The sequence below is a fragment of the Podarcis melisellensis genome, assembly GCF_964234715.1.
Source record: "Podarcis melisellensis genome assembly, chromosome: 3".
Taxonomy (NCBI): domain Eukaryota; kingdom Metazoa; phylum Chordata; class Lepidosauria; order Squamata; family Lacertidae; genus Podarcis; species Podarcis melisellensis.
Genome location: NC_138530.1, coordinates 40646095 through 40672974, shown reverse-complemented (window position 1 = coordinate 40672974; position 26880 = coordinate 40646095). Strand labels below are relative to the sequence as shown.

The following is a 26880-nucleotide window of genomic DNA, read 5'->3' as shown; positions in this document are numbered from 1 at the left end:
TTCATAAAACACGTTTGGTTTATTTCAATGGCAATGCCAAACACAAAGACACACCTCAAAAGCAGGGAAGCAAAGGAATGCCTCAATTTATGTTTGTGAAGCTGAATAAAAAACCACTGAGATTTTACCAAGACACAGAATGGAAAAGGAATTCTATCATGATGGTCTAAAACAAAAATAATAGTTTAGAAAGTCTAGGGGGGGGGGGAGAGAGTCAGGTGCAGCCAAATCCCTGGCATGTTTACTCCCAAATCAGTCCAAATGTGATTAATAGGATTTATTCCCGAGTAACTATGCTCAGGATTTCAGCATGTCAGACCAATCCTAACTTGAAAGTAAATCCTGTTTTGCTTGCCAGAGCGTACTCCAAGTAAGGGATCATAGGACTACAGTTCTTTAATATACTTCAGAATTTTTTCTAGAGCTAGGGAAGCACTCAGCAAGGTCTGATCAAGCAGAAAATGGACATTTAGTACCTAATGTTTGCTAGTTTCCCACTGACACAAACCTACAGGGTTACAGAAACTGCAGCAGCAAGATTTAGCTCAGCTGCAACTTGTCAGTCCCTCTGTAAACATCTCTGGACTGCACCACTTGCCTTCCTTTGATCCTTCTCTGCTACCACTACCAGCTCCTCTTCCTAGTCCAGAGAGCAGTGGAAGCCAAAAGACCAACACAAGAGGCCGGAGGAAGTAAGCTATGCCAATATGGTAAAGCCATCACCAGTGTTGGTACAGTTTCTCAATATGGGGCGGGGGGGGGGGAAGAGTCTTAATAAGTCTGTTTTGTTTCCAGCAGGAGAGCACAGCACACCAGAACCCAGACGCTACACAAAGTTTAGTCACAAACTTTCTTTATATAATGCTAAACACATTTCACACCATTATCCATTTAAAAGAGATGTAGATAGATAACACATTGCACTGAAACTTCCCTTGCAGCCACTGGGTACTATTTGCAATGGGAGCTCTGTTTTATCAGGCTGAGTGTTTATATCCAAAAACCAAACAATCGACCACCTACCTACCTATTTATAGAATTCAAATATCTGGTTTTGTAGATTAGAAAGATATAATTCTTTGGGGGGAAGGGAGAAAAGGCTTTTGTTGGCATGAATTACATAGCACAGAATTTTGATTTTTAAAAAACAACAAACTTTAGTGCGGTATACAAACTAGTCTATTCTCTGGTTCTTTTACTGACACAATGACGGTAATAGAATCACTATCTGGATTAGCACAATAATTTCCCCAAGAGTATTACAGTCACCTTAGAAGACAACAGATGCCCGTCTCTTTGCAACCTTAAGCAAAATGGTATTATAGAAACATCGAATCGGAAGGTACCCTGAGGATCCTCTAGTCCAACCCTCTACAATGCAAAAATGTGCAGCTGACCCGTATGAGGATCAAACCTGCAACCTTGGCGTTAGGACCATGCTCTAACCAACTGAGCTATTAGTGGATGCTGAGAGCTTGCCTGAAATGTCTGTGAACATGCTACCTGTACTTAGTTGGAGTTGGGAAGGGAAATGTAAGAAACCAGGCTGATGTAACAGAACTGCCTCTTTGTTCCTAGAAAGCTGAGTGGATTGCTGGTTGCTCCTCCTATGTAGTTCTAAGGAGGATAAAAAGAAGGCATGTTTATGATACTTAAAATAAGGCATCTCAGTAGGATCTATATTTCATTAAGACTGCTGGGAAGGGAAATAAGCCAGGCCATTACGCAGCACATTAACAGCCCAAAACACAGAGACGGGTTATGACAGATACTTCTAATGCCATCAGTCTAAATATTCTGGCAAGCCAGAAAAGTTATATGGATTCAGCATGTACTTTATGCCAAAATGCAAGCAAACCTCACAGCAAAGAGCTGCTTGTATCACCCATGGGAGCAGAATGCGTGCAATTGCCTTGGACACCTGAAGCCCAGCCGGAGATTAAGGAAAGCAGAAGAGAAGTAGACCACTGTACTTCAACAGCTTCTACTTTTGTTCCAAACAAACTTTGCCTTGCCAGACCTCTGACCGCAGTCTGAACCAATGTAATGGGAAGGGGGAGGAGCTGTACAAAATCCACCCAGTTTAGCTTGAAGCCCCGATGTTCAGCAAACCCTGACAGCAATTGCCTAAATGGCTTGGCTGCATCTTAATAAACAGAATTTTAGAGGAAAGGGAAAATTTGTCCTTCCCCCGCCATGTTATGGAGTTAATCTAACTTCATATTTGGACACTGTAACAGTTATTGTTTTCCCACCTCAGCTCCTTATCACGTTCTGCAGCTGACAGGGAAATGGGCATCTCAAGACTTGGGGCCAGTTGTAGCAGAAGCCCTGAATTTCTTGTAAGGGTGAGTTCTCCACAAAGACATTGTGCAGCCATCCGTCTTGTCCTTTCCCTTCTGTGCAACACACACTGCACACTGCAAATAAAAATGCACTGGAATTTAGTCTCCAAGCAATGTGACAACAAATGGCAGGTGTAAGCGCTTTATGAAAGTTGACCATTTTTAGGTATGTAAGCTAATGCAGTTACGAGCAGCAGTTCATTTAATTCAGAAAAATAGGCCCAGCTGATTTTGACCTAGCACTGCAATGTTTAGAGAAGTGAAGCAGGAAAAAAGGAGCATCAACCATGAATGAGGAATCGATCCAATGAGCTATTCTGCCTCTGGTAAATATTGTGCAAATGCCTTATCACTGCTATCCATTTACAAAAACAAAAAGCCTATTGTCAGTTTCTGTATATCAAATACTAGATTAGACCTGTGAAACCTGTAAAATATATACAAAATATAATTATCACCAGAGCTATGTATTTTCTAACTTTCAAAATAAACCACAGAGAGTGTGTGTGTGTGTGTGTGTGTGTGTGTGTGTGTGTGTGTGTGTGTAGGCCTATAATTTCAGTGTCAGTACTAGTACCGAGTTTGTCTCTTCTAAATACAGACAGGTATACTTCCTATTCCAACACATGCACTTACAAACACATGACCATGCGTACAGCATTTCTTCCCGCTGTTTGCAGAGAAAGTCAGAATATACAGAGCTGTACATTATTTAAATTACAAAAAATGATGGAGGCGATGAATATCAGCACGTGTAATTGAAAACAAAAACGGCTGTGAGCTACGAAAGGATATATATACACATGTGGGGAAGGGCGTTCTTATTGTTAAAAACACTGAAGACTCTAAGGATGATCTACAAATCCAATATGCTTCTCCAGCAAAGTCACTGACCAACATACGATTGCAATAGAACTTGCCACGGTTAGGAACATGAAAATGAGAGTCCAGGTGAGGTATGGAGATTTCACAACAGCACTGAATCAACTCTTGAGTTTGCATCCACTGGGATCTCTCATTAAAAACCCCGGAGTGTGTCAATTCCAGGCTATCCTTCACACTGCATGTGGTGCAGGTCCCATCTAGTCGCTTGTCAAGTTGGCTGAGAGAAACTTTTCCCAATTGACTGTTTAGCTGGCAAAGACACCTAGAAAACAAAAGGCAGCTTCTTGGGTAAAGAAGTCAGAAGAAACCTCAACAACCATGTAATAGAAAGATGAAATGACGGAAGTCTTGTATGTATCAAGAAACTAAGGAAGACACAAAATGCCTGAGGCAGAAAGACTTTAAAATGGGTGAGAAATCTACCCCTCCATATGTTGTTGAACAAGAACTCCCATAATCCCTGCTCATAAGCCATGTTATAATAGAGCTGGTGATTTCTACCACTAGAGAAGGCCACTTTCAGGTCAGGAGCCCCAACCTTGGGCAACCTAGCAAGACAATCAGAGCACAACCACATATGCCCAGTTATTGCCACTAGAGAAGCTGGCTAGTTTCCACACAGGAAGGGTACTTCTGTTGCCTTCTCCCAGGGTGGAAAGAAAAAAATATAATAAAACAATAATCTCTTCCTCATTAAATAATATTTCCTTCTCCAACCCAGTTTGATAACCTGGTGTTGCTTTTATTTTTAATCCTTTTTCTTCTTTCTTTCTTTCCCAGGATAAAAAAAGAGTGTAATTTTATCTGGATTGCGTTCATAGCAGCCTGATGACATTGTTCAAAAGGAAGATTATGGCAATAGCATAATGAGATTATTTCTCTCCTTTACTAATGCCATGTTATCCTCTTAAGAGTAAAAAGGCTAGGTTCTAGAATTAAAAGTTATTACTATTATGAAAATGAATACCAAAAAATTGCCCTGCTCTCTAGGAAGTGGAAAAATAATTAAACCAAAGACAAGCAGTTAGCTGAGAATGACATACCGTATTTTTCGCACCATAGGACGCACTTTTTCCCCTCCAAAAATGAAGGGGAAATGTGTGTGCGTCCTATGGTGCGAATGCAGGCTTTCGCTGAAGCTGGAGAGCGAGAGGGGTCGGTGCGCACCGACCCTCTCGCTCTCCAGGCTTCAGGAGAGCCCCACCACCAGCCCCACAAGCTCGGGGGACAGCGGGGAGGCGGAACGCCGCCATCCCGCTGTCCCCCGACTTGGTTAGAAGGCTGGCGGGGGGGAGAAGCCTGCTCCTCCCCGTCGCCAGCCCCGCAAACTCGGGGGACAGCGGGAGAGGCGCAGAGCGCCCTTCCCGCTGTCCCCTGACTTGGCTAGAAGGCTGGCGGGGGGGGAGAAGCCTGCTCCTCCCCGTCGCCAGCCCCGCAAACTCGGGAGACAGCGGGAGAGGTGCAGCGCGCCCTCCCGCTGTCTCCCGACATGGTTTGGAGGCTGGCAGAGGGCTTCCTCCTCCCCCAGCCCCGAAAGCTCCCAGAGCGATGCCAAACCTGCGCGCAGCTTCGGCATGGCTCTCGGTCCCGTTCTGGGGGAGGGGGAAGCTCGGGCTTCCCCTGCCCCAGCCCCGCGTCTCCAGCCGGGAGACGGTTGCGGGGGGCTGCTTTAGCCCCGCGCGTGCTCTCCCGACTGGAGAGGTGACGCTCGGCTATGGAGGCTCCTGCCATAGGCGCGCGTCACCTCTCCAGCCGGGAGAGGGTCACGGGGGGCTGCTTTAGCAGGAGCCTCCATAGGCGCGCGTCACCTCTCCAGCCGGGAGAGCACGCACGGGGCTAAAGCAGCCCCCCGCAACCCTCTCCCGGCTGGAGAGGTGACGCGCGCCTATGGCCGCTGCTCCCTGACCTGCTCTTTGGGGCTGGTGGTGGGCTTCCCCCGCCAGCCCCAAAGAGCAGGTCGAAAGGAACCTGAAGCCTGGAGAGCGAGAGGGGTCGGTGCGCACCGATCCCTCTCGCTCTCCAGGCTTCCAAGGTAGCCGCCTGAACGCACCTTAAACGGCACCTTGTTTTAGAACGGGAAAACAAAAGGGGGAAAATTCTCCCACTCTCTGCGCAGAGCCTCCTGCCGCTTCGCTGAAGGGGCGCTGGGCAGAGAGCAGAAGAATTTTTTTCCCTTGTTCTCCCCCCTCTAAAACAAGGTGCGTCCTATTGTCCGGTGCGTCCTATGGTGCGAAAAATACGGTACTTGTTATCATTGTTCATATGTTTGCATCAAGGTCTTTGTACTTTTTAGAATTAGAATGCATCCAATGGAACACTGACAACATATATACCAGCGGCATATTCTTTCGCAGTGGTATAGGTGCTTCATTCAAGAAAGGCGTGGCGGTGGCCACATGAGAATAGACCTTTTCAGTGGTAGCCCCTGTTTGTGGAGCTTCACCTCAGGAAAACAATCCCTGCAACCAGGAAGCATTTTTGACAGCTTCCAAATGGGAATCAAAATATTTAAATCATCCTTTAGAGCTCTTCTTAAAATTTCTACTATGGCAGAATATGTAAAATGGAAGAAGGGCAGAATAAAAATGGAATACATTTTTAAAAAGTAGATTATACCTCTTGCAAAATTCTGCTTCTCTTTGCCATACTTGGAGTAAAGTCAAATGTACTTGGTTGAATTCTTCTGCTGGTCCTGCTTTCCTCAACCTTCCTGTCCCAGTTTCTCATTCCTACCATTCTGGCAAATTCAGAACCTGACTGTACTCACTGCTCCTCATGGAACTTTGAATTGCAGGAGAAAGTCAATCCCCCCCCCCCCATAGCTCTTTTGAAGCTTTTCTAGCACAACATAGCGGGATCTTGAGTCAGCTCAGCCACCCAGAAATCAATTTAGTTACTTTTGTTGCTCTGTTAAGCTTTGCAGGGTTTGCACAGGTACCTCTTTCTAAAAGACTCTTCATTTGGTGCTCTGCTAGTCATAAAGTCCCGCTATATGTGGTGGGCATTTGGTTCTCCAGGTGGTGCAAGAAGCATTCTGGTTCTATTTCAGCCCATTTTAGGCCTTTAGGCCTACTCATCCACTTTTGCTTCCAGTGTTTTATTTACATCTTTCCAGTTCCGTATCGCACATTGGCTATGGCTGCACATGTTAACCGATAGTTCTATGCAAAAGAGTTCTATGCTCAAAAGTCTCCATTCTCCCATGCTCTTGGCCATGCTGCTTTGGGAGCAACAACCCACAAATCTTGGCTTGTCATGTCATCTGGGTTCATGGTCTCCCCAAACATCAGAACCACTCTTCCGGATAGAGCAAGGGGAAGAGCCATTTTTAGAACACTTCCCAAATTTGCTAGCATCGCAAGGCTACAAGCTGTGAGAAAATCCTGCTGGCAGCTTTCATTCAAAGGATGGATCCCTTTCTTAGATGACCACTGCAGAACCACTGACACATTTCCACTCTTCACTAGTGGCACTGAATCAGGACACTGCTTTGCAGAAGATGGATTAATAAATTCATTTCCATCTGGACGTTCTTGGGTCTTACCACTGCTTTTGTGCATTATGTCTTTTGCTAATGCTCCAGAAACCTGTGCAGAGAGAGCTTGTTGAACAAGGGAGAAATGCCTTTTGAAGGGATGTATTTCCCTCCTCGCTGCTCTCCACACCCCCTTCTTCCTTTTTGTCTATTTAATCACCCTCAGCAAGAGCATCAGACTGCATCTCCTTCAAACACCTGCTGGTGCCAGTCAAGTCCTTCCCATTATTCCCTTCTTCTGTTTCAAATGCAATCAAATCTGCTTGTGTTCTTGTTGCACACACTTCACCTCTTGTGTAATTAGTGCAATTTCAGTTTTCTGCATATTCTCCCAGGAAACGAAACACATACTTTCTGCACAAATGAGAAAAGCATTTTAAGTGATAAGCAGTGTTTTCATCTGCATTACTTCACACTACATAAATCAGTCCTGCAAGCATTATGGTCAGTGTAGAATTTGAAGTGGAGACCTATCCTCTTTTATGTTCATTCTCTGAAATAAGTATGTTGTCAGATATGTACAGCCTTCTTTACAAGTGACCTAGTCATTCAGCTGTGCCAGACTTTTGGGAACTCACAATAACATTTGTTAGTTTGGATCCCAAGCTTCTGCGCTATGGTGCGTACCCATCAAAGACTCACTCACATTAAGAAAATTTAAAAAGTAACATTCAAAATGTGGCATCAAGTCATGTAGGAAAGCCTCACTTAGCATATTCTTTTTTTAAAAAAATCATGATTACTGATCTACATTCAAATCAGGATTGAAACTAGACAGATGTGCCAAAAAACCACACTTAAACCCATCTCGATTTGAAATTATTCTTATCATCAAATAAGAATAAAATTTAGAATGAAAAACAAACTGTGCACCAACCTTTTGAAGAGGAAGAATCCTTTCAGCAGTATTTCAGTTCAGATGTAACGTAGCAGTGAATGCAGCGAGGAGGGGAAAGGGCTCCAGCTACACATATATCCTTCAAAGAAAGGAGAGAATCAGCTTATCAACTAGGAAAACGCTTGGAACTCTGTTAGATCAACTTTGCAACTGAAGACAACTTAACATCATTCTAGTAACTGGTTTTCATGTAAAGTCAGCACCTGGAAGAGTTTTGAAGTCTCTGCCATCTGTATCACATTGCATATTCTCATAGTTTACGTAAAAATAATTTCCTGTCTATGATATGTTTAGGTTTCATAGAGAGCTCATTTTAAAACCTTGCCAAAACAGCCTGTGCAAAACATTTAAGACTTCTTTTATAAAATGTAGTGGTCTTTTTCTAAGGCAACATTCTTTTACTGGCCCATGTATGTATGATAGTCAGTGCAGGTATCAACCTACCTCCATTTATCTATCTTAACAACAATCAATCATATGTAAAAACAAAACTAGCTTTTCAAAAAAAACAAAACAAAAATAAGGCCATCTATTGCACAGCCACAGGACGCGGCTGGCTGTGGGTAAAACCTCAGTGCCTAGGGCTTGCCGATCGCATGGTCAGCGGTTCGAATCCCCGCGGCGGGGTGAGCTCCCGTCTTTCGGTCCCAGCTCCTGCCCACCTAGCAGTTCGAAAGCACCCCTAAGTGCAAGTAGATAAATAGGTACCGCTTTATAGCGGGAAGGTAAACGGCGTTTCCTTGTGCTGTCCTGGTGCTGGCTCGCCAGAGCAGCTTCGTCACGCTGGCCATGTGACCCGGAAGGGTCCCCTCGGCCTCTTAAGTGAGATGGGCGCACAACCCTAGAGTCGGACACGACTGGCCCGTACGGGCAGGGGTACCTTTACCTTTATTGCACAGCCAGGGCACTTTCTGTCCTCTAGATCCTGTTAAGACTCTACCTCTTCTAAATCCCACAGACACAGGCTCAAATAATGCACGATAACACATGCACATTAGAGATAAACTTCAACATTTGGGTGTAGCTGCATGTAGTTACGCTTGCATGTAACAATAGGAATTTTAAATCTTTGAGTGCTAGTCCCTAGGCAGCCACAGCAGCACCACCTACATACAAGAGGAAGGTATAATCAAGGCTGGGTGAACCCAAAGACTCACTCAAGTAAAAAAGATAGGCAGGAAGCAGGTGGAAAACCCGAGAGGGAGTGGGAAGAGGGGTGGTCTGGAATTCTGAATAGAAGCCTTCAACACTGCAACATTTTAATGCAGGGCTGCATTTGTTTGTACTATTTGGTGGGCACCTTGAGATACCTAAAAGCTAGTCTCAACTGATCACTGTATTCTGCAGGTGTGGGCCTCCCACAGATACCATCTTCTCAGTACAGGAATTGGGCCTTTAAGCACTGGATTCCCTCCTCTTGAACAGTAGAAAGGTGCCATCTCTGTTGTCTTTACTGAAGAGCTTCCTTTTTCAACAAGCGTTTTAAGCAGAGGTCTTTTCCAGTCTGCACCTGTACTCACTTTTTAAATAGCTGGTTTAAGTGTATTATCACTTGTGTGTGTGTGTGCCACCCTGGGCTCCTTTGGGAGGAAGGGGTGGGATATAAATCTAATGAACAGTAATAGCTATGATAACAGTAGCTTTCCTAATGTGCCCTATTGGAAATGGATGGCTATCACTTTCACTAAATAAATATTTATAGCATTCACATAATCATTTTGCTGGTAAGGATTTTGCAACAGCATACAGAATTCAGGGGTGGCTTGCAATAGCAGCAGCCTGAAATTAATCCAGCACAAGCCAAGCAAAGGAACTGGAGTGTGATATTCCTAAGGCTGTAGACATGCTGTAAACAATGTCTGAAGGTCATCTACAGTTCATCTATCTAGCTTTCTTTCTCTTTATCATCATGACAGACTTTGGCACTGTTTCTGTGAATGTCTTGTTATCCAACGGCTGTGTATTTTTCTGCTTCCAAAGGGTTGATGACACATGTTGCCAGAGTCATGTCTTATTATGACTGTAATCAGGAGTTCTGGGCACAAATTTCTTCAGAGCAAGGCAATATTGAGGTCTTTAAGAGAGAACCTTCTACTTATTTGCAGTAGCACCATCATGATCCACAAGCCATTCCAGTGGTATTTTAAATCTTTAAACTTGTCAAGCTTATTGTGCTGGGGGTTGAGCAGCAGCCCAGCCTAACAGAAGTAAGGGAGAGTAAGCAGAGCAGCCTGCTCTTGGGGGTTTTTTAATTGCTTTTCAGAAACTGGAAATGATGTTGTGCCTGCAGTAAAAAAACAACTACAGTGCTCCCAAATGGCCACATTTCCTTGAAAAGGAGAAACCTAAACCTGGAAATCCTTTTTGAACATTCAAAAATGCTTCACATTGTCTCTTGTGCATGCACTGGATCACCATGATCCCCCGATCTCTGTGCTCTGCAAGGCTGGACATTTTCCAGAGAACAGGGTGCCTGAGTGATGGTGTTCTGGCAGAGTGTGCCAGGTATACAAGCGGTTACTCTAAAGCCTTATGTCCATTCATTCCTCAAATGTGTTAGAGCTACACAAGTCACGCTAAAACAGGTGTGGGTAACCTCTGGCAGTGTTAGAAACTCAGATACATAAGCAAAGCACCAAATGGCTCCTTAAACCAGGGTTACAGTCACCAAAACAGAATGTCTGGTTGCCATTTTGGGGCCAGGCAGCTCAAAAGTACCATATTTTTAAATATGACTTCTGGGTTCCTGAAATTTGTTCTGACTGTGCAGATAAAATATCACAGATAGAATTCAAAAAAATGTGTTGCTAGTGGGTGAACACAGGCAAGATCCAATGATTCCTAAGATTCCAGATGACGGAGATGTCAGGTGCTATCGCAAATAGCCGATAGCTAGGTGGCAAAATGAGTCTGGGACATTTCAAACGTTGCCTCTGGCCTTCCAGATATTGCTGAACCATGCTTGCTTTGGTTGATGGGAGTGGTTGATCTAGAGGGCTGAAGGATCCTCACAGCTACCCTAAAAGGTCTCCCTGTCATGTACTGGCCAAGGGCAGACCTACCTAAGGCCATGTTAGATGCAACAGGGGCAGGCTGTTTTTCATGTGTCTGCCATGTTCAAATGGTGGAGACTTAACCTATACAGCAAAAGTTTTGCACATGAGAACTGGGGATGGAAGAAGAAGAAGAAATGGGATGTGGGGAGGCATGGCAGCTGAAGAGAAAGGGCTCAACTCTCCTCAGTCACACAACCCTTTGAAAGTTAAAGCTACACTCATTGACTCTTCACCTCACCCCATCACTTTATAAGTGAATGGAGCAAACAAACAAGAGCCCTTCCCGTCTAACCTGGCCCTTAAGTTTCAAAGATGGAATTCTAGCAGATGCTTTCAAACCTTTTGTCTTGGCTCTGCCAAGTACAAAGCACCCTTGAAGATCTGTAATGATAGAGTTGTAGCTGATTGTCACAATATGGTCTGACATTTCGTGTTTGCAGGTGAAGAACCCGTTTTTGTATATTTAATGGAATCTGTCTCATAGAGGGGAATACACGGAATTAGCACCTTATCGCTAGCACAGTTTTATCATTAACTTTTACATTTGTTTGCATTTGACGCAGTGACTCTCAAAGCAACTTTTCCTCAAGGGAATGATTTTTTTTAAAGCACACACAGAGGAAAAAACCCACCTACAATTCAATCTTGTTCTAATAATTTATATGACAAGCTTTTGAGTAGAAGAGATTCACTGTTGTTGTCTCTTAACTGCCACTCATGTGCCAGAGGGCTGTTTGTGGACTCGAGAGCCTTGCTCCCAAAGGGTATCAGTAGAAGTTCTGTGTCTTAAACTGTCAGGAGCAGAAGTCAGGCAAACTCCATTTAGAATTATTATAAACTCAAAGTCCCTGTTTTGAACAACTCTGCTATCTCTCACCTATACAAATGTGTATATTTGCATAGCACAAACTGCAGGAACCTTTAGTTAGCTTGCGACTGCAATGTAAGAATTTGGGTTGAGGAACATACAACATTTCTAGCATTCTAAATTATGTTTCAATTACTGTAAAGCCAACTTTTGCATAAGTTTCAGCCTCATTTTTATCCCAAACTTACTAAAAATGAAAGATTGTTATAAAAAGAATAAAGACCTGTTTTTCATATGCTTACCTAGCTTTTTGGTTGAGCACAATTCTGGTTCAGTTGTGGGGGGCTTTGTTTCTTTTGTGTTCTATATTATTTGACTTGTGAGGGCTGGCATCCCTTCTTTCCAGTGAGTAGTCTTCAGTGTTTTTACAGCAGCGATTACTACAGAAACTACAGCTCTTGCACTTCTTATCTTGGAAGGATGGACAAAACAAAACAAACTGAAAAGAATACTACAATGAATGGCAAAATGATGAAAAAGGTCTGTTTACTACAGCACAAAGAACAATGTGAAAAGGAAGACAAGTTTAAATATTGTTGCATAAGAAAGGGATGAAAATAATACAAGGATGAGAATAAGTAAAATGATAGGCTGGAACATCTGGGAAGGTAAATACAAAGACAAGATAACGCTATGTTAATGAAGCAGCAAACTTAACATTTCAAGTGAAAAGAAAGAAAGAACCACATCTGAGGCTTAATCTTGTGAACTGGGTGTGTGCAGTACCGGTGAGTGCTGCATGGGACAATGAGGCAGACAGTTCTGAAGAAGCTCTTTCCACCTTGTGCCTGTCCTCCAAAACATGACTAGAGTGAGAAACTGGGATGATGCCAGCAGATTCCAGGAACCCTCTTTATTGTGAGATTTTGTGAGAGAACTGAGTTTGTTCAGCCCTGAATGAGAGCAAGGGTGAATGTGTACAGTCTTGGAGCTGAGAGGAGGTGTGTCAGGAGAAGGATATTGGTCTATATTTATTAGTAACTTGCATTAATGTAACAGTTGTATATGCAACACTGTTGCTGTTGAATTGTATTAAATTGTATTGTTGTTAAATTGCCTCTTGCTTTTGTTTTTGGTTTCTGTAGAGTGCTTAAAGATATTATTATATATTAAGCGCTACAGAAATGGCCTGACCAAAAAAAAAGAGGCAAATATGTACAAGATCACTTTGAAGCTAGCTGTCTAAAATGACTGTTATGAAATGCCTGCCAACCAATTCCACTGAATTAACCCAAGTTTCAGCATTTTAAGAGAGGAACAAACTGTATCTCAATGTATCTGTACAATTTGTAACAGGAAGTCCTTTCAGCTATGGATAGGGGCCTGAATAGTTTCAGGTTCAGAAGAGATAAGTGCATTTTGCAAGACAGGGAAGAAGAACATCAGAACTGCCCTAGAAAGTACTGTACTGGTTAAAATTCAATATCCGTCTTCCATACATCTTCATGGCACATAATTCTATATAACCAGGTCACTTCTTTGCATCTCAAATGATAATTATTCAAACATTCTGCCCCTAAGCCAGATATCTGATCACTTCTGCCATGTTACTATCTCAATTTTAATGTGCACATGGGGACTCCCTAAACCCTGAGCTGGCCATGGTTTTAACAAGTGGCATATTTCAAAATATCATCCGCTCCCCCAGAATAAACTGCAGCAGAACCTTTGGCCAACAATTTTATTATGGGACCACTTCCGCTTTACTGTTCACTGTATCACCTCCTTACTACAGGAAGTGTCTGGTATTTCTCCTTCAAGCTGCCTTCATTTGTCACCGGTGAGTCCAAAGGAAGGGGCAAGCAGACAGGGAGAAGCAGCAGATGGGACCAGGGGGCTCTTGGCAATGGGCTCACGGAAGAGGTGTGGGCAGTTGCCAAGTCATGCCAACCCATACCAGCCCTGTGTGGTGCTAGTAACCCAATCATTAGGACTACGCTACAAACCTGAAACTAAGAAAGCCACAGCAAATTTAAACAATGTGCCTTTCGTGATATATAAGAATGTAAGGGAAATGCCAGTCAACCATCCATACAACACCTTGGGCTGAAAGTTTTTACCTAGGCATCTTATGAAGTAAAAGTCTACCTGACTCACTGACAAAGGTTCATCTGTACTTCGATCATCTGAAGACTTTGGAACTTCTAGTGTGTCAATAAAGGCCTGGAGCTCTTTTCTAAATGCCTTCATCTGGGCATTTATTCGGTAAAGAAGTTCGTGCTCCCGTATCCTACTGCCATCATCTTCATCATCCATAAGTCCAAACAGGTCCCCATTTGCCACATAAATTCTTGCCTCTGTTATTATGGTGCTTGTGTCCGAAATCAGGCGGTCAATCGTCTTGCCAAGGCGTTCCGCTTCGCAGCGGATGTCCTTCATTTGCTGCCGGTCTGTGAAGCTTTTCTGCCACCCTGCTGGTGCTGGGTAGAAGGATCTAGTGGGGGTCAAGCAACGGATGTTGCGGACCTCCTCTGAGTCACTCTCCCCACCAATGGGACCTTCCCTCTTGCGGTGTGGAGGACGAGAATCATCGTCGCTTTCTTTCTTCCCCGCATCGCTTTCAGCATCACTGTCCCTGGGGCTGCCCCGGATCCCTAGATGAGAGGCCAGGTCATAGCGCTGCATGTTGGACATCAAGACTCGGTTCTCATACTGAAGTTGCATGACCTTACCACTGAGTTCATTGATCTGCATGCGGGCAGCTTTGAGCTCTTCCTGGAGCGCTTCTGTCTTGGCGCTGTCATGATGCCTTGAACTGTCATGAGCCCCAGTCTTGTATTTGTATTTGTTCAGCTCTGCTGTGATGCGCTTGTTTTGTTCTTCTACATCAGCCAAGTTTCTTCTCAGCAGCTCCGTTTCATCTTCAACTAGCTGCAGATGCTGCCGTAACTCAGAGAGTGATTCATTCTGCTCCCCCATGAGCGGGTTGGCTGCCCCTGAGAAATCATCTCCTCTCAAGTCATCAAGCTCTGCTTTCAGCCCTCTGTTTTCTACTTCCAACTCCACTATTTTCCTTCCCAGAATATTGGCTTCTTCCTCTACTAACCTCAGACGAAGCTTGAGTTCTGATTCTCTTGTGGTAGGTGGGCCTCCAGCCTCCCCTTTTGGTAAGGGACTGTCTAGATCACCATAAAATGACCGATATTTTTGTAGTTCATGTTCAAATCTGTCCTTTTCCTTGTCTATTTTGGCCAACTTTTTCCTCATCAGGGTAGCTTCTTCTTTGATGAATTGCAACTGGCATTTCAGATCTTCATTGTCCTCCTTAGAAAAAAGAAAGAAGATCCAACAGTTACTAGACATGTGGTGACATCATTTGACAATTCAGCAAATGATAATTCAAACAATAGAATAATAGCCCCAGTGAACTCCAGGAAGGTATGATTCTATTTGATACACATTTCAAATATCAAACAAAAGCAAAATGTGCCACTAAACCTATTTAAAAAATCATTACTCCATGTTCTGAACCTCAAAACCTACTCAGTAGTAGGTTTTACTCTCTACCAAGGGCTATTTCACACATTACACAGAAACAATCTACCAACCATTTGTCAATGTACTATCAACAGGAAGCTGCAACCTATCATAACTCCCTTAACAGTACACCTGTACGACAGACACACTTGTGCTTATTGCATTCACAGGTTATGTTTTAAGGGTTCACCTAAAAACAAGTGATGTGTGAAGTGGCCCTGAGTTTGGTCATGAGAATTGTTAAGATTCTGAAAGCTGAAAATCTCTCTGACCAAGAGATAAAGGACATCAATATAGCAGGAACATGGTCTGTGCCATCTTTTCAAGTAAAATATAGCTGTTTCCATTATTTTTCCAAGTATCATTGTAATAGCCATTCAAGAATAGCCCCAACTTTAAATTTCAGGAGTGCAGATGCTAGGAACTTCTCTATAATTAGCTTCTAAATAGTTTCAAATGGATTGATAGGTATAGATTACAAAATAAATCTGTAGCACAACTGAGCTGAACACCATTCAGCTGTGTGCAACAGTTATACTTGGAGAAGACCTAGTGACAATTCCATTTATTTCAATGGATTAACACTATATATGACTCTGGTAAACACAACCCAATATATTAAAATATACTGCTATAGTTACTGAAAACAACATTTAAGAATTTGGTTACTAACATTCTACTAAATGAGCACCATAAGAATAGTCACAGTTTTCCAATTATGTTGACTAAGGAAAGGCTTGCACCAATTATTATTTTATTTCATAACCATAAGGTTTACTGGATTGTGCCATGGGACAGACAGAAGTATTTGAGGTTACCTCAGTGGGTGTCTGCTGTGACTTTTTTTCTGATTTTTGCAAGTCTTTGCTTCCTCTTCTTTTCATGGATTGCTATAAAAAAAGATAAGGTATAGTATGCATTTTACTAAATGTGTTTATTTATTTGTTTTTGAAAACAGCCATGTATCTCCAACTAATACACAACAATATATACAAATACAATAAAACATTTAGCACTGTTAAAACAATGCAAAAGAATAAAACAATTGGCTAATCCTGAGAAAAGTTAACAACTCAATAGGCTTGACTACAATATAAATCCATTAAACCATAGAAAGCACGTGAAGCTTTTTCAAAAACCAGATGTTGTTTTTCCCCAAAAATATTGGTTGCTCCACAGTTCAGAGACCAGGATATTTTTATACAATTCAGGTTGTTGTTCATCTGTATAACATACTTTGGAGTACTTTGAATATTAAAAATAATAGTTTGCAAACAGTCAAAAAAAAAAAGTAACATAAAAAACCTCACAAGGAACCAAAAAGCATATTCAACATAACTGCAAACAGACTTTTTGGTTGGAAGTAACTGACCCAAGATAATTGTAAATAGTTGTCTCCCAGATATGTGCCCTTTATTTATCATGATTCTGTAATAGAATGACTTTGATACTACTTTGAAGATCTAAGGATGCAATAAATGAACTCATTTCCCCTCAACAAAATAGGAAGGTCTGTTTATTTCTTTGGAGGTCTTCGGCAAATGCTCTTAGCATGGTTTAAAATAAAGCAGTTTAACAGAATATTTTTTAAAATCTCAAAACAAGAGAAAGCAGGAAATAAAACCTCAGCATTACACACACACAGCCCTACCTCTTTCTTTCTTTCTTTCTTTCTTTCTTTCTTTCTTTCTTTATACATACATACATACATACATACATACCCCGCTCATCTGGCTGGGTTTCCCCAGCCACTCTGGGTGGCTTCCAACAAAAGATTAAAAATACATTAAAACATCAGTCATTAAAAACTTCCATAAATAGGGCTACCTTCAGATGTCTTCTAAACATCAGATAGTTGTTTTTTTCTTTGACATCCACACCACCATATCGGTTTAAATGTTGAAACACATTTAAGGGCTGGGGGTATGAAACGTTTTTCACAACTTACTAAAAGGAAAACAAAGAAAGTGGCAAGCAAACTTCCCAGAAGGGGAGTTGCAAATATAAAGTGCCACAGTGGGAAAAGCCTGCCACCAACCAGTTCAAAGGGTAACAAAACCAGAGCAAGGCCTCCAGAGCTGATCTTAACACCCAGGTGCTTTCAAGTGGAAGCAGTGGTCCTACAAGTAGCCTGGCCCTAAGCTGTTTGGGGATTTACAGGTCAAGAGTGACACTTTGAACAGCGTATGGAAACAGACCAGGAACCAATGTGACTGTTAAGGAATTGGCAAAATGTGTCATTTTTGAACAGACCTCAAAGGCAGCCCCACGTAGAAAGCATTACAGTGAACTAAACAAGATGCTGCCAGTACATGAATAACCGTGGCCAGATGCAAAACATTCAGTTTCTTTACAGGCAAGAGGTAGACAAGACGACCTTTGGATACTGTCATCCCCTACAGTTCTATATCTTTGACTTGAAGAATGCTGTGTTCCTGCCGCCCCAGAATGCCCTACAGCTTTGTGAGGCCCAGTGTTCTGTGAAAAACATTTCATGACAAGTTTAATATCCTCGGTTGCCTGTCTGATGTTTTTAGGTTGCAAAAAGCAAAGCATTTTTATCCTTTCTTTGAATTTCAACAGAAATTATTATTTTTTTGAAATAATATTTATTAAAGTTTCAAAGAATTACAAAAATAAAAAGAAAAAGAAAACAGAAAATACAAAGTACAGAAAAATAAAAACAATTAAAAACAAATCAATCTTTCCATATCTTATCTTTCATTTACTAGTTTTGACAAGCAACATATTAACAGTTCAGTAGAAAGAGATAGCACTTGTTTACCACTCTTCTACCTCTCTATATATGGAATACACAAACTTCATATTGCTTTCAATAGCATATTAAAGTTGATGAAAATTCAGAGGAAAAATAAATAGACAATCCACAACTCGATTTAGCCATGGTACTTGAATTGGATTTAAGGATGGGCCTCTATATGTCCGCATCATAATCATGTGATCCTGGTTTTTTAAAAGTGGCAAAAGTATTCATCTTTACTAGCAGTGATCCACAGTTGTCCATAATCACTGCAAGTAACTGGAAGATGACAGGCTAGCATTCTAAAAGTTAGCCCAGCTAAGAATTCAAATGGAAGTAGAAAAAAGCACCAGTGGTTCTCCCTCCTAGTGCTGGATGGGCCTCTTCCTTATATACACCAGGGAGGCAAAAAGCCCTGCTTTCCTGTTTGTTAGATGCACAGCGGGGGTGGGGGAGGAAGGAAGCAATGGGTTGTATCCAATGCTTCACACACATACAACTGCTGGCACAATGGGACTTTAAATTTGCCTACTTTCCGTCCAAATCTGCTTTGGAGGGTGACCCAACACTCCACAGCTGATTTTGAGCACATACAGAGGCCTGGGGAGCGGGGGAGAAGAGTGGCGCTGTGGGTTAAACCACAGAGCTTAGGACTTGCCGATCAGAAGGTTGGCGGCTCGAATTCCTGCAATGGGGTGAGCTCCCGTTGCTCGGTCCCTGCTCCTGCCAACCTAGCAGTTCGAAAGCACGTCAAAGTGCAAGTAGATAAATAGGTACCGCTCCGGTGGAAAGGTAAATGGCGTTTCCGTGTGCTGCTCTGGTTTGCCAGAAGAGGCTTTGTCATGCTGGCCACATGACCCAGAAGCTGTACGCCAGCTCCCTTGGCCAGTAAAGTGAGATGAGCGCTGCACAACTGGACCTAATGGTCAGGGGTCCCTTTACCTTTACTTTATCAAATACACACCTTTCTGTTCAGTGCAACGCTAGGTGCTGTTTTTTCTCATCTTTTGTGCTGTTATAGGGTTGAGATCCATTTCCCCCCTTTTACATTCAAGCTACATGTTCTCCGGCTGTTTTAATTATGCTGAATAATATAGTGCTAGAGTGGATGGGGAACTAACCAACTTGTGTTAAGTTCTCATGAAAATCCTCCTGCTCAGATTTTGCATCTTTCAAATGAAAGTCAACCACACTGAATCATAGAATTGTAGATTGGAAGGGACCTCGATGATCATCTAGTCCCTGCAATGCAGCAATATGCAGCTGTCTCATATGGGGATCAAACCTGCAACCTTGGCGTTATTAGCGCCATGCTCTAACCAGCTGAGCTGTGTGAAATCTACCTCCCTCTACCAATATCAGGAAGGCCTACTTTCCTGGTATACTGTCATTTTTACAACCATTGAACTAAATCACATTATTGTAATCTAAACTGCTGGCATCTATTCCAATTAAAGGAAGTCAAACCAAAGGCATAGTCATATGCTTCTGGTAATTAGGTTTCTAGGGCAGACACTATCAATCATGCTTTAAATTAATATAAGTATCTGTTTATTATAAGCAACCAGAATGGCAGCAGGTGCAGAGGAAATATTTCCAAGGCATGATGGCCAGTCATCTGAAAACTGGAACAATAAATTTATTGGATATGCAAGTTTCAACTAAAATTAAATTTCAAATTCCTTATCTGACAAATGTGGTGAATTTAGTATTTGCATACAAACACCTGCAATTCATTCATTCATTCACATTCACACACACACACACCCGCCCCGCCCCCCAAAAATAACAGCCACAGGCAGCTTGGGCAGCAAACAAACAGCAAAACAAAATCAGTTAGGAAAGATGCCAGGCAGACCTCACTAGGTAGAGCATTCCATGGAAGCAACACCTGAATATACAGAACCACAACTGAATAGGCCTTCCTCTCTTGTCACCATCCTTTGAGACTCTGCAAAGGGCAGAACCAAAGAAGGGTCTCAGAATAAGGTCTAAGGGTCCAGGTCAGTTCACAGCAGGAAAGGTGTTCCAGATATTATTGGGGCCCTGAGCCAGAAAAAGCTTTATAGGTCAAAACCAGCACTTTGAATTGGGCTTGGAAGCATACATGTAGCCAGGACAGAGCAGGTTTGCCTCGAACGTGTCAACAGTTGGGCAGATACACTGAAGCTTCTTGAAGGTAATTGAAGCTTCCAACTCATTTTCAAAGGCAGCCCAGCATAAAGTACATTGCAATAATTCAGCCCTGAAGTTACCACAGCATAAATTACTGTAACCAAATTTTCCCTGTCCATTCCATAGACATGATAAAAACAAACCTAACTACTGTGGTAATTATTATGAGCAGCAGCACGAGCTGAAATAAGAGAAGAACTATTCATAATTTGGAGCAGTTCTTAGCACTTGTAAACCCAATCCCTGCATACATTCAGATATTACATTTTTTGGTGTTTAATACATACAGATCTACACCCTGTTGCCTAACTAACCATTTAATCAGTGTGGTACAGTGTCACTTTGCACATATTCTACTTCTCCTCATGAGAGAAGAAAAGAATGGTGTAATACCAACTACTGAGGTGTTATGTTACCCAGAAATTACCTGGGTAAGAGTCTCATTTATTTTCTTCCAATACCCTGAGTGTCAAGATATTAATCAATGGTATCACCATCTATCTTCTTTCAGTAATCTCTGCCTGGTTTGTCCTACACGCAGAGATACAGCAGACTTCTTTCTTCTCTGGCTCCTTATTCCATTACAGGAAGCCACAAAATAATTCTTCCTGGTATGGAAACTGGGGACTATTCAATTTTTTTACCAATGAAATGTTCTCTGCACCAACATACATAATTCCAGCGAGAGCTTGCCCAAAGATAAGTAATCAACCAATCAAACAATAAATATGAATTTGAATAAATACCATTTATCACCACCCGAAAACAACAGGAAAGCAGGGTGCGGAGGAGGGGTTGGGAAAACAGAAGCAGCAGGGATATTAAAAATGGGGGGTAGATTAACAGAAACACACACAAAAAGAGCATCATAAATCCTGGTGTATAATTAGCTGTCAATTAGGATCCAATACGATGCTTAAGAGACAGGATATTTCTGCAGTCAATTTAGATTGACAGCGAAAGATGCAAGCCAATACAAACACTCCCTTTCACAGCGAGGGTGCCAGTGAATGATCTAGACCCTTTTGTAATGAGGCACAATGCAACTGGGCCACACCAGCACAATGTAGGCCAAATGTTAACAACTCTTAATATAGCCATTTGAGCACTTCATTAGCAGTTTCATTATCCAAATACAAACCAGTAAATAGTTCAGTAAACCTGAAAGGCTATGTGGATTTATCTATCGCTAATTAATAGCACAGGTTATTAGGAAGCACGGCAGTAAGAAAGAAATTTGGGCTAGTAATATTTGAACTGGGTGTTGCAGTTCACTATCACAAATCTCATAGGACTCATGCAGGTTGTTGGATATACCTACAAAGACCACTGGATTATGGCCCATAGTTTTATGTTCTCTAAACTCAATGGGAGTGTAAGCGGTTGAACTAGCAGCTTTGTTTGGCTTTACTTTTTCTAAAAATCCAGTAGCACAGACTTGCCTTATTTTAAGGTAAGAAGAGTCCTATTGGAAGAGATCAAGTGTCTATCCAGTCCAGCCTACCAGATAGCTATGAGAATTTCATCAAGAGCACAAGAGCACTCTCAATAGCATTCAAGAATAAATGTATCTCATTTCAAAGACAGGTACAGGGAATGCTTTTCAGCAAACAAATACAAATCTCAAACCTTTCTACTCATCCATGAAAACCAACAATTCACAGTAGAAGGCAAAAACTGACTAAGAGCAAAGGTACGAAAGGGGCAGCCATTTTTAATTCTAGGAACTGTTTACTGTTTCCCTCATTTATGTTCTCATTTCTACGAAACAAATTATTCATTGCGTTTTAGGATCCTTAATCAAGCATTCTGAGAATCTCTGACGCCCTCCTCCATTAAGTGTATGCACTACTATTCCAACCATTATAAAATTCAGGGTAGAATAAAAACTCATTTCCTCAAAAGTAAATACTGAACATTAACCTCTTTCATCCTGTCAAGTTCGTTCTGCAGAGCCTGTTTAGCAATCTCTACTTCTATCAGCTGCTGTCTTAACTTTTCATTTTCATCTTCTGTGGTGGTACGTTTTTCTTCCACGTTTTCCAACTCATGGTGAAGTCTCACTGAAACGTCTTTGGCAACCTAATGGAACAGAATTTTAAAATTTAAAGACAACATTTTTGTGGCGAAGATAATTATGGGTTGTATACAGTGCTGTTTTTCTAAAAAAAAATGATTAGGGGTACTCTCATTTTGACTCAAGAAAATCATGATTTTATAGTTCAAATCAGGGGAAATAAATACAGTAAATGGACAAAAGTACAAAGATTCACAAAATATTTAGGGGTATGCATACCCCTGCGTCCCCCCAGAAAAAAAGCGCTGGTTGTATACAATGTTAGTCATACTCAGCATAGACACATGAAAATTAATAGGCATAACTCACTTAGGTCAACTGATGCAATGGGTCTACTTTTAAGTTTGATACAACCCTATGATCATGTGATGTTTATAATCCTGTTTTCAGCCAACAAAAACAGAGCTGATTAGTGTATTCTAGAGCCAGAATGGCATTCTGATTAGTTTTCTCTCCAATCCAATTCCATTAGAAGTCTCCACTGATTTTAAAAACATGAGCACCTTCATTACAAATATTTAGGCACCAGGCCAAAACTCTTCTCCCAGGCCTTGGCTAATTAAATACTTTATATGGCCTTTTAAACTGTGGGAGGTATTTTTTTTTTTTTTTTGGTACTATGGTATGTATTCTTTTTATATATATATTGTAAACCATCCTGTAATCCTTGGGTGAAGGGTTTTACAGAAATTTAATTAATTTATTATTATTGTTATTATTATTATTATTATTATTAAAGCTCAGTTCACATACACTCTAGCTTATTCCTGATTATTTCCACATAGTGTGACTCTGAGCACTGGTAGTATCCCATGATTACAGGACTTAGGTAGTACTTGTATATGGAATTTCTAGGTCAAAGACCAACTCTCTATCTATTAGAACACTGGACACAATGCTACCCAAAGCTGGAATTTAACATGGGAGTCTCACTTGCTTTTTTGGTGAAACCTATTTACAACTGGAACTGTACACCTTATAATTACTGTATTTTTCGCCCTATAGGACGCACCATCCCATAAGGCGCACCTAGTTTTTTTGGGGGGAAATAAAAGGGAAAAAATTATTTTCCCCCCCAGGCGCGGGGCTGGGGCGGGGGAGGCCCGCCCGAGCTTCCCCCGACCCCAGCCCCCAAACAGGCAGCTCTCTGCAAGCCGTGGGAGCCCAGCGCTGGCTCCCGCTGCTTGCTGAGAGGTCCGCGAAGCCTGGACGCGCTGAGCTCAGCACGCGCAGGCTTCAGCATGCAGGCAACTCTCCACAAGCAGCGGGAGCTGCTGGCGGAGAGGTCCGCGAAGCCCGGAGAGTGAGAGGGGTCGGTGTGCACCGAACCCTCTCGCTCTCCAGGCTTCACCGAAAGCCTGCATTCGCCCCATAGGACGCACACACATTTCCCCTTCATTTTTGGAGGGAAAAAAGTGCGTCCTATAGGGCGAAAAATACGGTAGTTAATTAATCAAGTAACACTTTAGTAGATAAATCATGGGTAGCAATTTTATTTGGTGAGTACTGATTTTCACTTGTTGCTCTAGAAGGGCAAACATTTATTTTTGAGCTATTTTGCTTCTGATATGCAAATGGAATGCAAAGGAAACCCTTAAAATGGCTTTTCTTTCTAATAATGAGTGGTGAATTACAGATTGTATCCAACTTATATCACACTCAAAGCATACTCAATGAAAACAATCAATACAACTTAAAAGTTCATTGTTTTCTACTGCAAGTATAATTTAATTGGATTCAACCCTCTATTAAATTCTAAGTTATATTTTCAAGATGTGTCAATGGGCAGATTCATTTCAAGCTAAGAGGCTCTGGCATTACAGAAATGTATTTCAGCTTATTAACGGATCAATGAATTAGTTAAAAGCAGCAGTGAACAACATGGTGGGTTGGTGGCTGCACCGCTCGCCTGACCTCCCTTCCAGCCGAGTCACTGAGGCGTCAGGCAGTGAGGTGCAAACATGCCAGTGGAGCCAACCTGTCACTCCAGTTGGCCCTTTCTACTGCGCTGTCTTTGTCCTCCCTTCTTTCCATCCCAATATGCAGTAGTGGCTCGGCTGAAGAGAGGTCAAGTGAGCAGCACAGCCTCATCCCGCTTTCCACAGAGCTCATTGGAACAACTGTCAAAGCAACAGAGTGTAACACACCTGGGAATTTACTCTCTGATAACTGGAAAAGGGGTAAATACAGTAGTACCTCCTGTTACGTAACCCTCTGGTTATGTAAACTTCAGGATGCGAAAGCGGCAAACCCGGAAGTATTTGACCAGGTTTTGCTGTGCACGCATACGCAGAAGCGGTCTTCAGGTTGCAGAAACCTCAGGATCCGACCGGACAGATCCCGTCCGCAACTGGAGGTACCACTGTATCTGAAAGTGAGCTATCTAGAAAGTGAGTTCTGAGAGTCAGGATCCAGGTCATCAAATTACTGGCCCTCAGAACCATGAGACAAATCAGATCTCTGCTTTCCATTGAACGACTTGAGCCTACGATACTTTCATAGTCTACTTGTACTTCCCCCTCACTGCCGTCCCACCTACTTGCCAGCTTTTGGTCCTGTTTACCTTCAGGTCTTGCTCCAAGCTTCGCAAAAGTTCTCCGTCAATCTCCCCGGTCTGTGCATAGCGGAGCCTCTTGCGCTCTGCCTTTCGAAGACGGTACTGAAGGATCCTGCAGTTTTTGTTGGCCCTCTCCAATTCGTGGCGCATTTCTTGCAGCTGGCAGGCATCCTCTTCAAAGAAGCTGTCCCTCATCTCATCCATCTCAGTCCTCAACTCATCTATCTCATTCTGGCACCCGTTCAGAAAGGATAGTCGGAAATGCACCAGGCAATGCAAGTTCACATTAATAAAATGAAAGGAAAAATGGGACTTAAGTTGATCTTCACTTAAAACAACAACAACCAGAAGCATCAATCACTATCTTATGCCTGCCCTTCAAACATCACATGTGTGACATGTATACGAAGAGGTAATCAATGATAAAATCATGGGTGGATGAGAGTTATGCAGTGTGGGAAGAACTTGGTTTTTCCACCAGCAGGAGTGGGGAACAGAGGGTCAAATATGGCCCTCCAGGCCTCTTTATAGCTGGCCCTCAGAACTTTCCCTAAGCCATGTGCCCTTCTAAGGCCACACCCCCTTTCACTAGGCAGTGCCCTCGCTGACCCTGCTCCACCCCCTCAAGTGGCTTTCCCTTGCTGGGATGGGATGTGTCTATGGTCTTTTGCTTGCCTGGATGGAGAAAGGCACGCGCGCATGTGTGTATTTGTGTGTAAAGCTGTGTTTCCCAAACTTGGGTCCTGAGCTGTTTTTGGACTACAACTCCCATCAGTCCTAGTTAGCAGGACCAGAGGCCAGGGATCATGGGAACAGCCAGACACACAAGTTTGGGAAACACTGGTGTAGAGCAACTTCTGACAAGTGACAGGATGTAAACTCCTGTAAAAAGGCAAGAATCATATCCGTTGTCCCACCTACTTTTGCCCCTGACCATACCCTCTGGTGTCATGCAACTCCTGGAAGTTGATCCAATGCTTAGACTGAAAAAGGTTCCCCACCCCTGTGATACAGCTTACCAGTTCTACATGGGAACACAATTTTGTGTGCTGAGTCTTCACTTTCTCAACACACCATAGCCATAGCTAGACAGCGGAATGATGGCTTGCTACTCCGCTGAACATTTTACCACTAACTGTAAAAGTGTAGATGTACTCTTAAAGACATGCCTGGAATGCAAGACCCTTCCCTCACGGATGAGACAAACTGTAGAGGGAATGTGATCTGAAAAGAGTAATTGTTATGCTGTTATGTTAAGCATTCTCCCTTAACATTCAGAATAAAGTATGTCATGAAGGCACAAGTGCATGCAGCAAACAGGATGGATGGCTTCCTCTGCTGGATGAAAAGCCAGGGCCTTACCATTGCACAGCATGTCAGCCATGCATGTTTGAGAGCGTCTGAAGGGAAAACACGTATGTGACATGTGAGAAGCATGCCACAGGGAGTGATTAGGAGGCAAGGCACACACTATATAGTGCTTTTCGCCATCTGTGGGCTACCATCAGGTCTGAAATGGCCAGGGCTAGTTTCTTCCAAGGGAGCTCAACTTTTCTGAGGCAGAAGTTTCCCACATTTTACCAAGAGAAGAGAACAACAGGAAGCTGCACCATTAAGAACTAGAATGGAATATAATGGTTTTCCTTTTCGGGGGCGGACAAAAACGACTATCGTTTGTACAACCCCCCCAAAAAGGACGGACCCCTGCTTTCTTTCCCCTTTTCTTGCACCTGCTGCTAAGATGGGGGGGGGGGTATCTGTTCTCTATCACTTCGCTTCCTGCAAGCCGGGTTGACAACAGAAGAAAGAGCGAATAAAGGGCTCCCCTCCCCCTCCCGGCTGGGCCACACCCGCCGCCCTCCTCTCCTCCTGCTCACCTTGAGGGCCTCGTTCTCCTCCTGCAGCTTCTCCATCTCCTCCTGCAGCTGCTGCTGCTGCCCAGGGTTCAGGCTGAGGGCGCCTTCGGGGCCCGGGGCTCCGCCGCGGCCGCTGCCCTCTTCGGGCCCAGCCAGCGCCATTGGAGACTGGGTCGGCGAGGCGGCGGGAGGCGCAGGCTGGGGCTGCTCCTCCGCTGAGGCGCTGCCGTCGCCCTGGTTGCTTTGCATCTGGGCCGACCGCCCCTACGGCACCGGCCGCCTTATGGGACGGGAGGCGAGGCGCTCAATTGGCGGGCATCCTTCCTCCCGCCCGGGCCTGCCCCTTCCCTGCGCCACAAGAAGATGGAGGAGCCGGCGCTGCCTCCTTCC

General features: G+C 43.0%; 1 protein-coding gene across 9 annotated transcripts; it reads right to left on the bottom strand.

Annotated features, from left to right (window-relative positions):
- LOC309366460 (microtubule cross-linking factor 3-like) lies at positions 1–26880 on the bottom strand. 9 transcript variants are annotated; one of them, XM_081905048.1, is made up of 10 exons: positions 26512–26593; positions 25804–25858; positions 24641–24865; positions 21924–22082; positions 15883–15954; positions 13676–14851; positions 11830–12026; positions 7643–7742; positions 5847–7119; positions 1–3492 (listed from the first exon to the last, which is right to left on the bottom strand). In XM_081905048.1, the coding sequence occupies exons 3-7, from the start codon at positions 24836–24838 to the stop codon at positions 11859–11861; spliced, it is 1773 nt and encodes a 590-aa protein (XP_081761174.1). In that variant the 5' UTR covers positions 24839–24865; positions 25804–25858; positions 26512–26593; the 3' UTR covers positions 1–3492; positions 5847–7119; positions 7643–7742; positions 11830–11858. The 9 variants fall into 9 exon arrangements, with proteins under 9 accessions (XP_081761174.1, XP_081761167.1, XP_081761171.1 ...); XM_081905041.1 differs by lacking the exon at positions 25804–25858 and having other exon boundaries at positions 26512–26880; XM_081905045.1 differs by lacking the exon at positions 25804–25858 and having other exon boundaries at positions 11830–11998; positions 26512–26880.

Coding starts and splice junctions, on each gene's coding strand:
- LOC309366460 (XM_081905041.1), bottom strand. CDS start 26,739: ATGCAAAGCAACCAGGGCGACGGCAGCGCCTCAGCGGAGGAGCAGCCC. Junction 24,866..26,511: donor AGGAGAACGAGGCCCTCAAG/GTGAGCAGGAGG, acceptor AACGGGTGCCAG/AATGAGATAGATGAGTTGAG. Junction 12,027..13,675: donor AACCTTTGTCAGTGAGTCAG/GTAGACTTTTAC, acceptor TATTCTTTTCAG/TTTGTTTTGTTTTGTCCATC.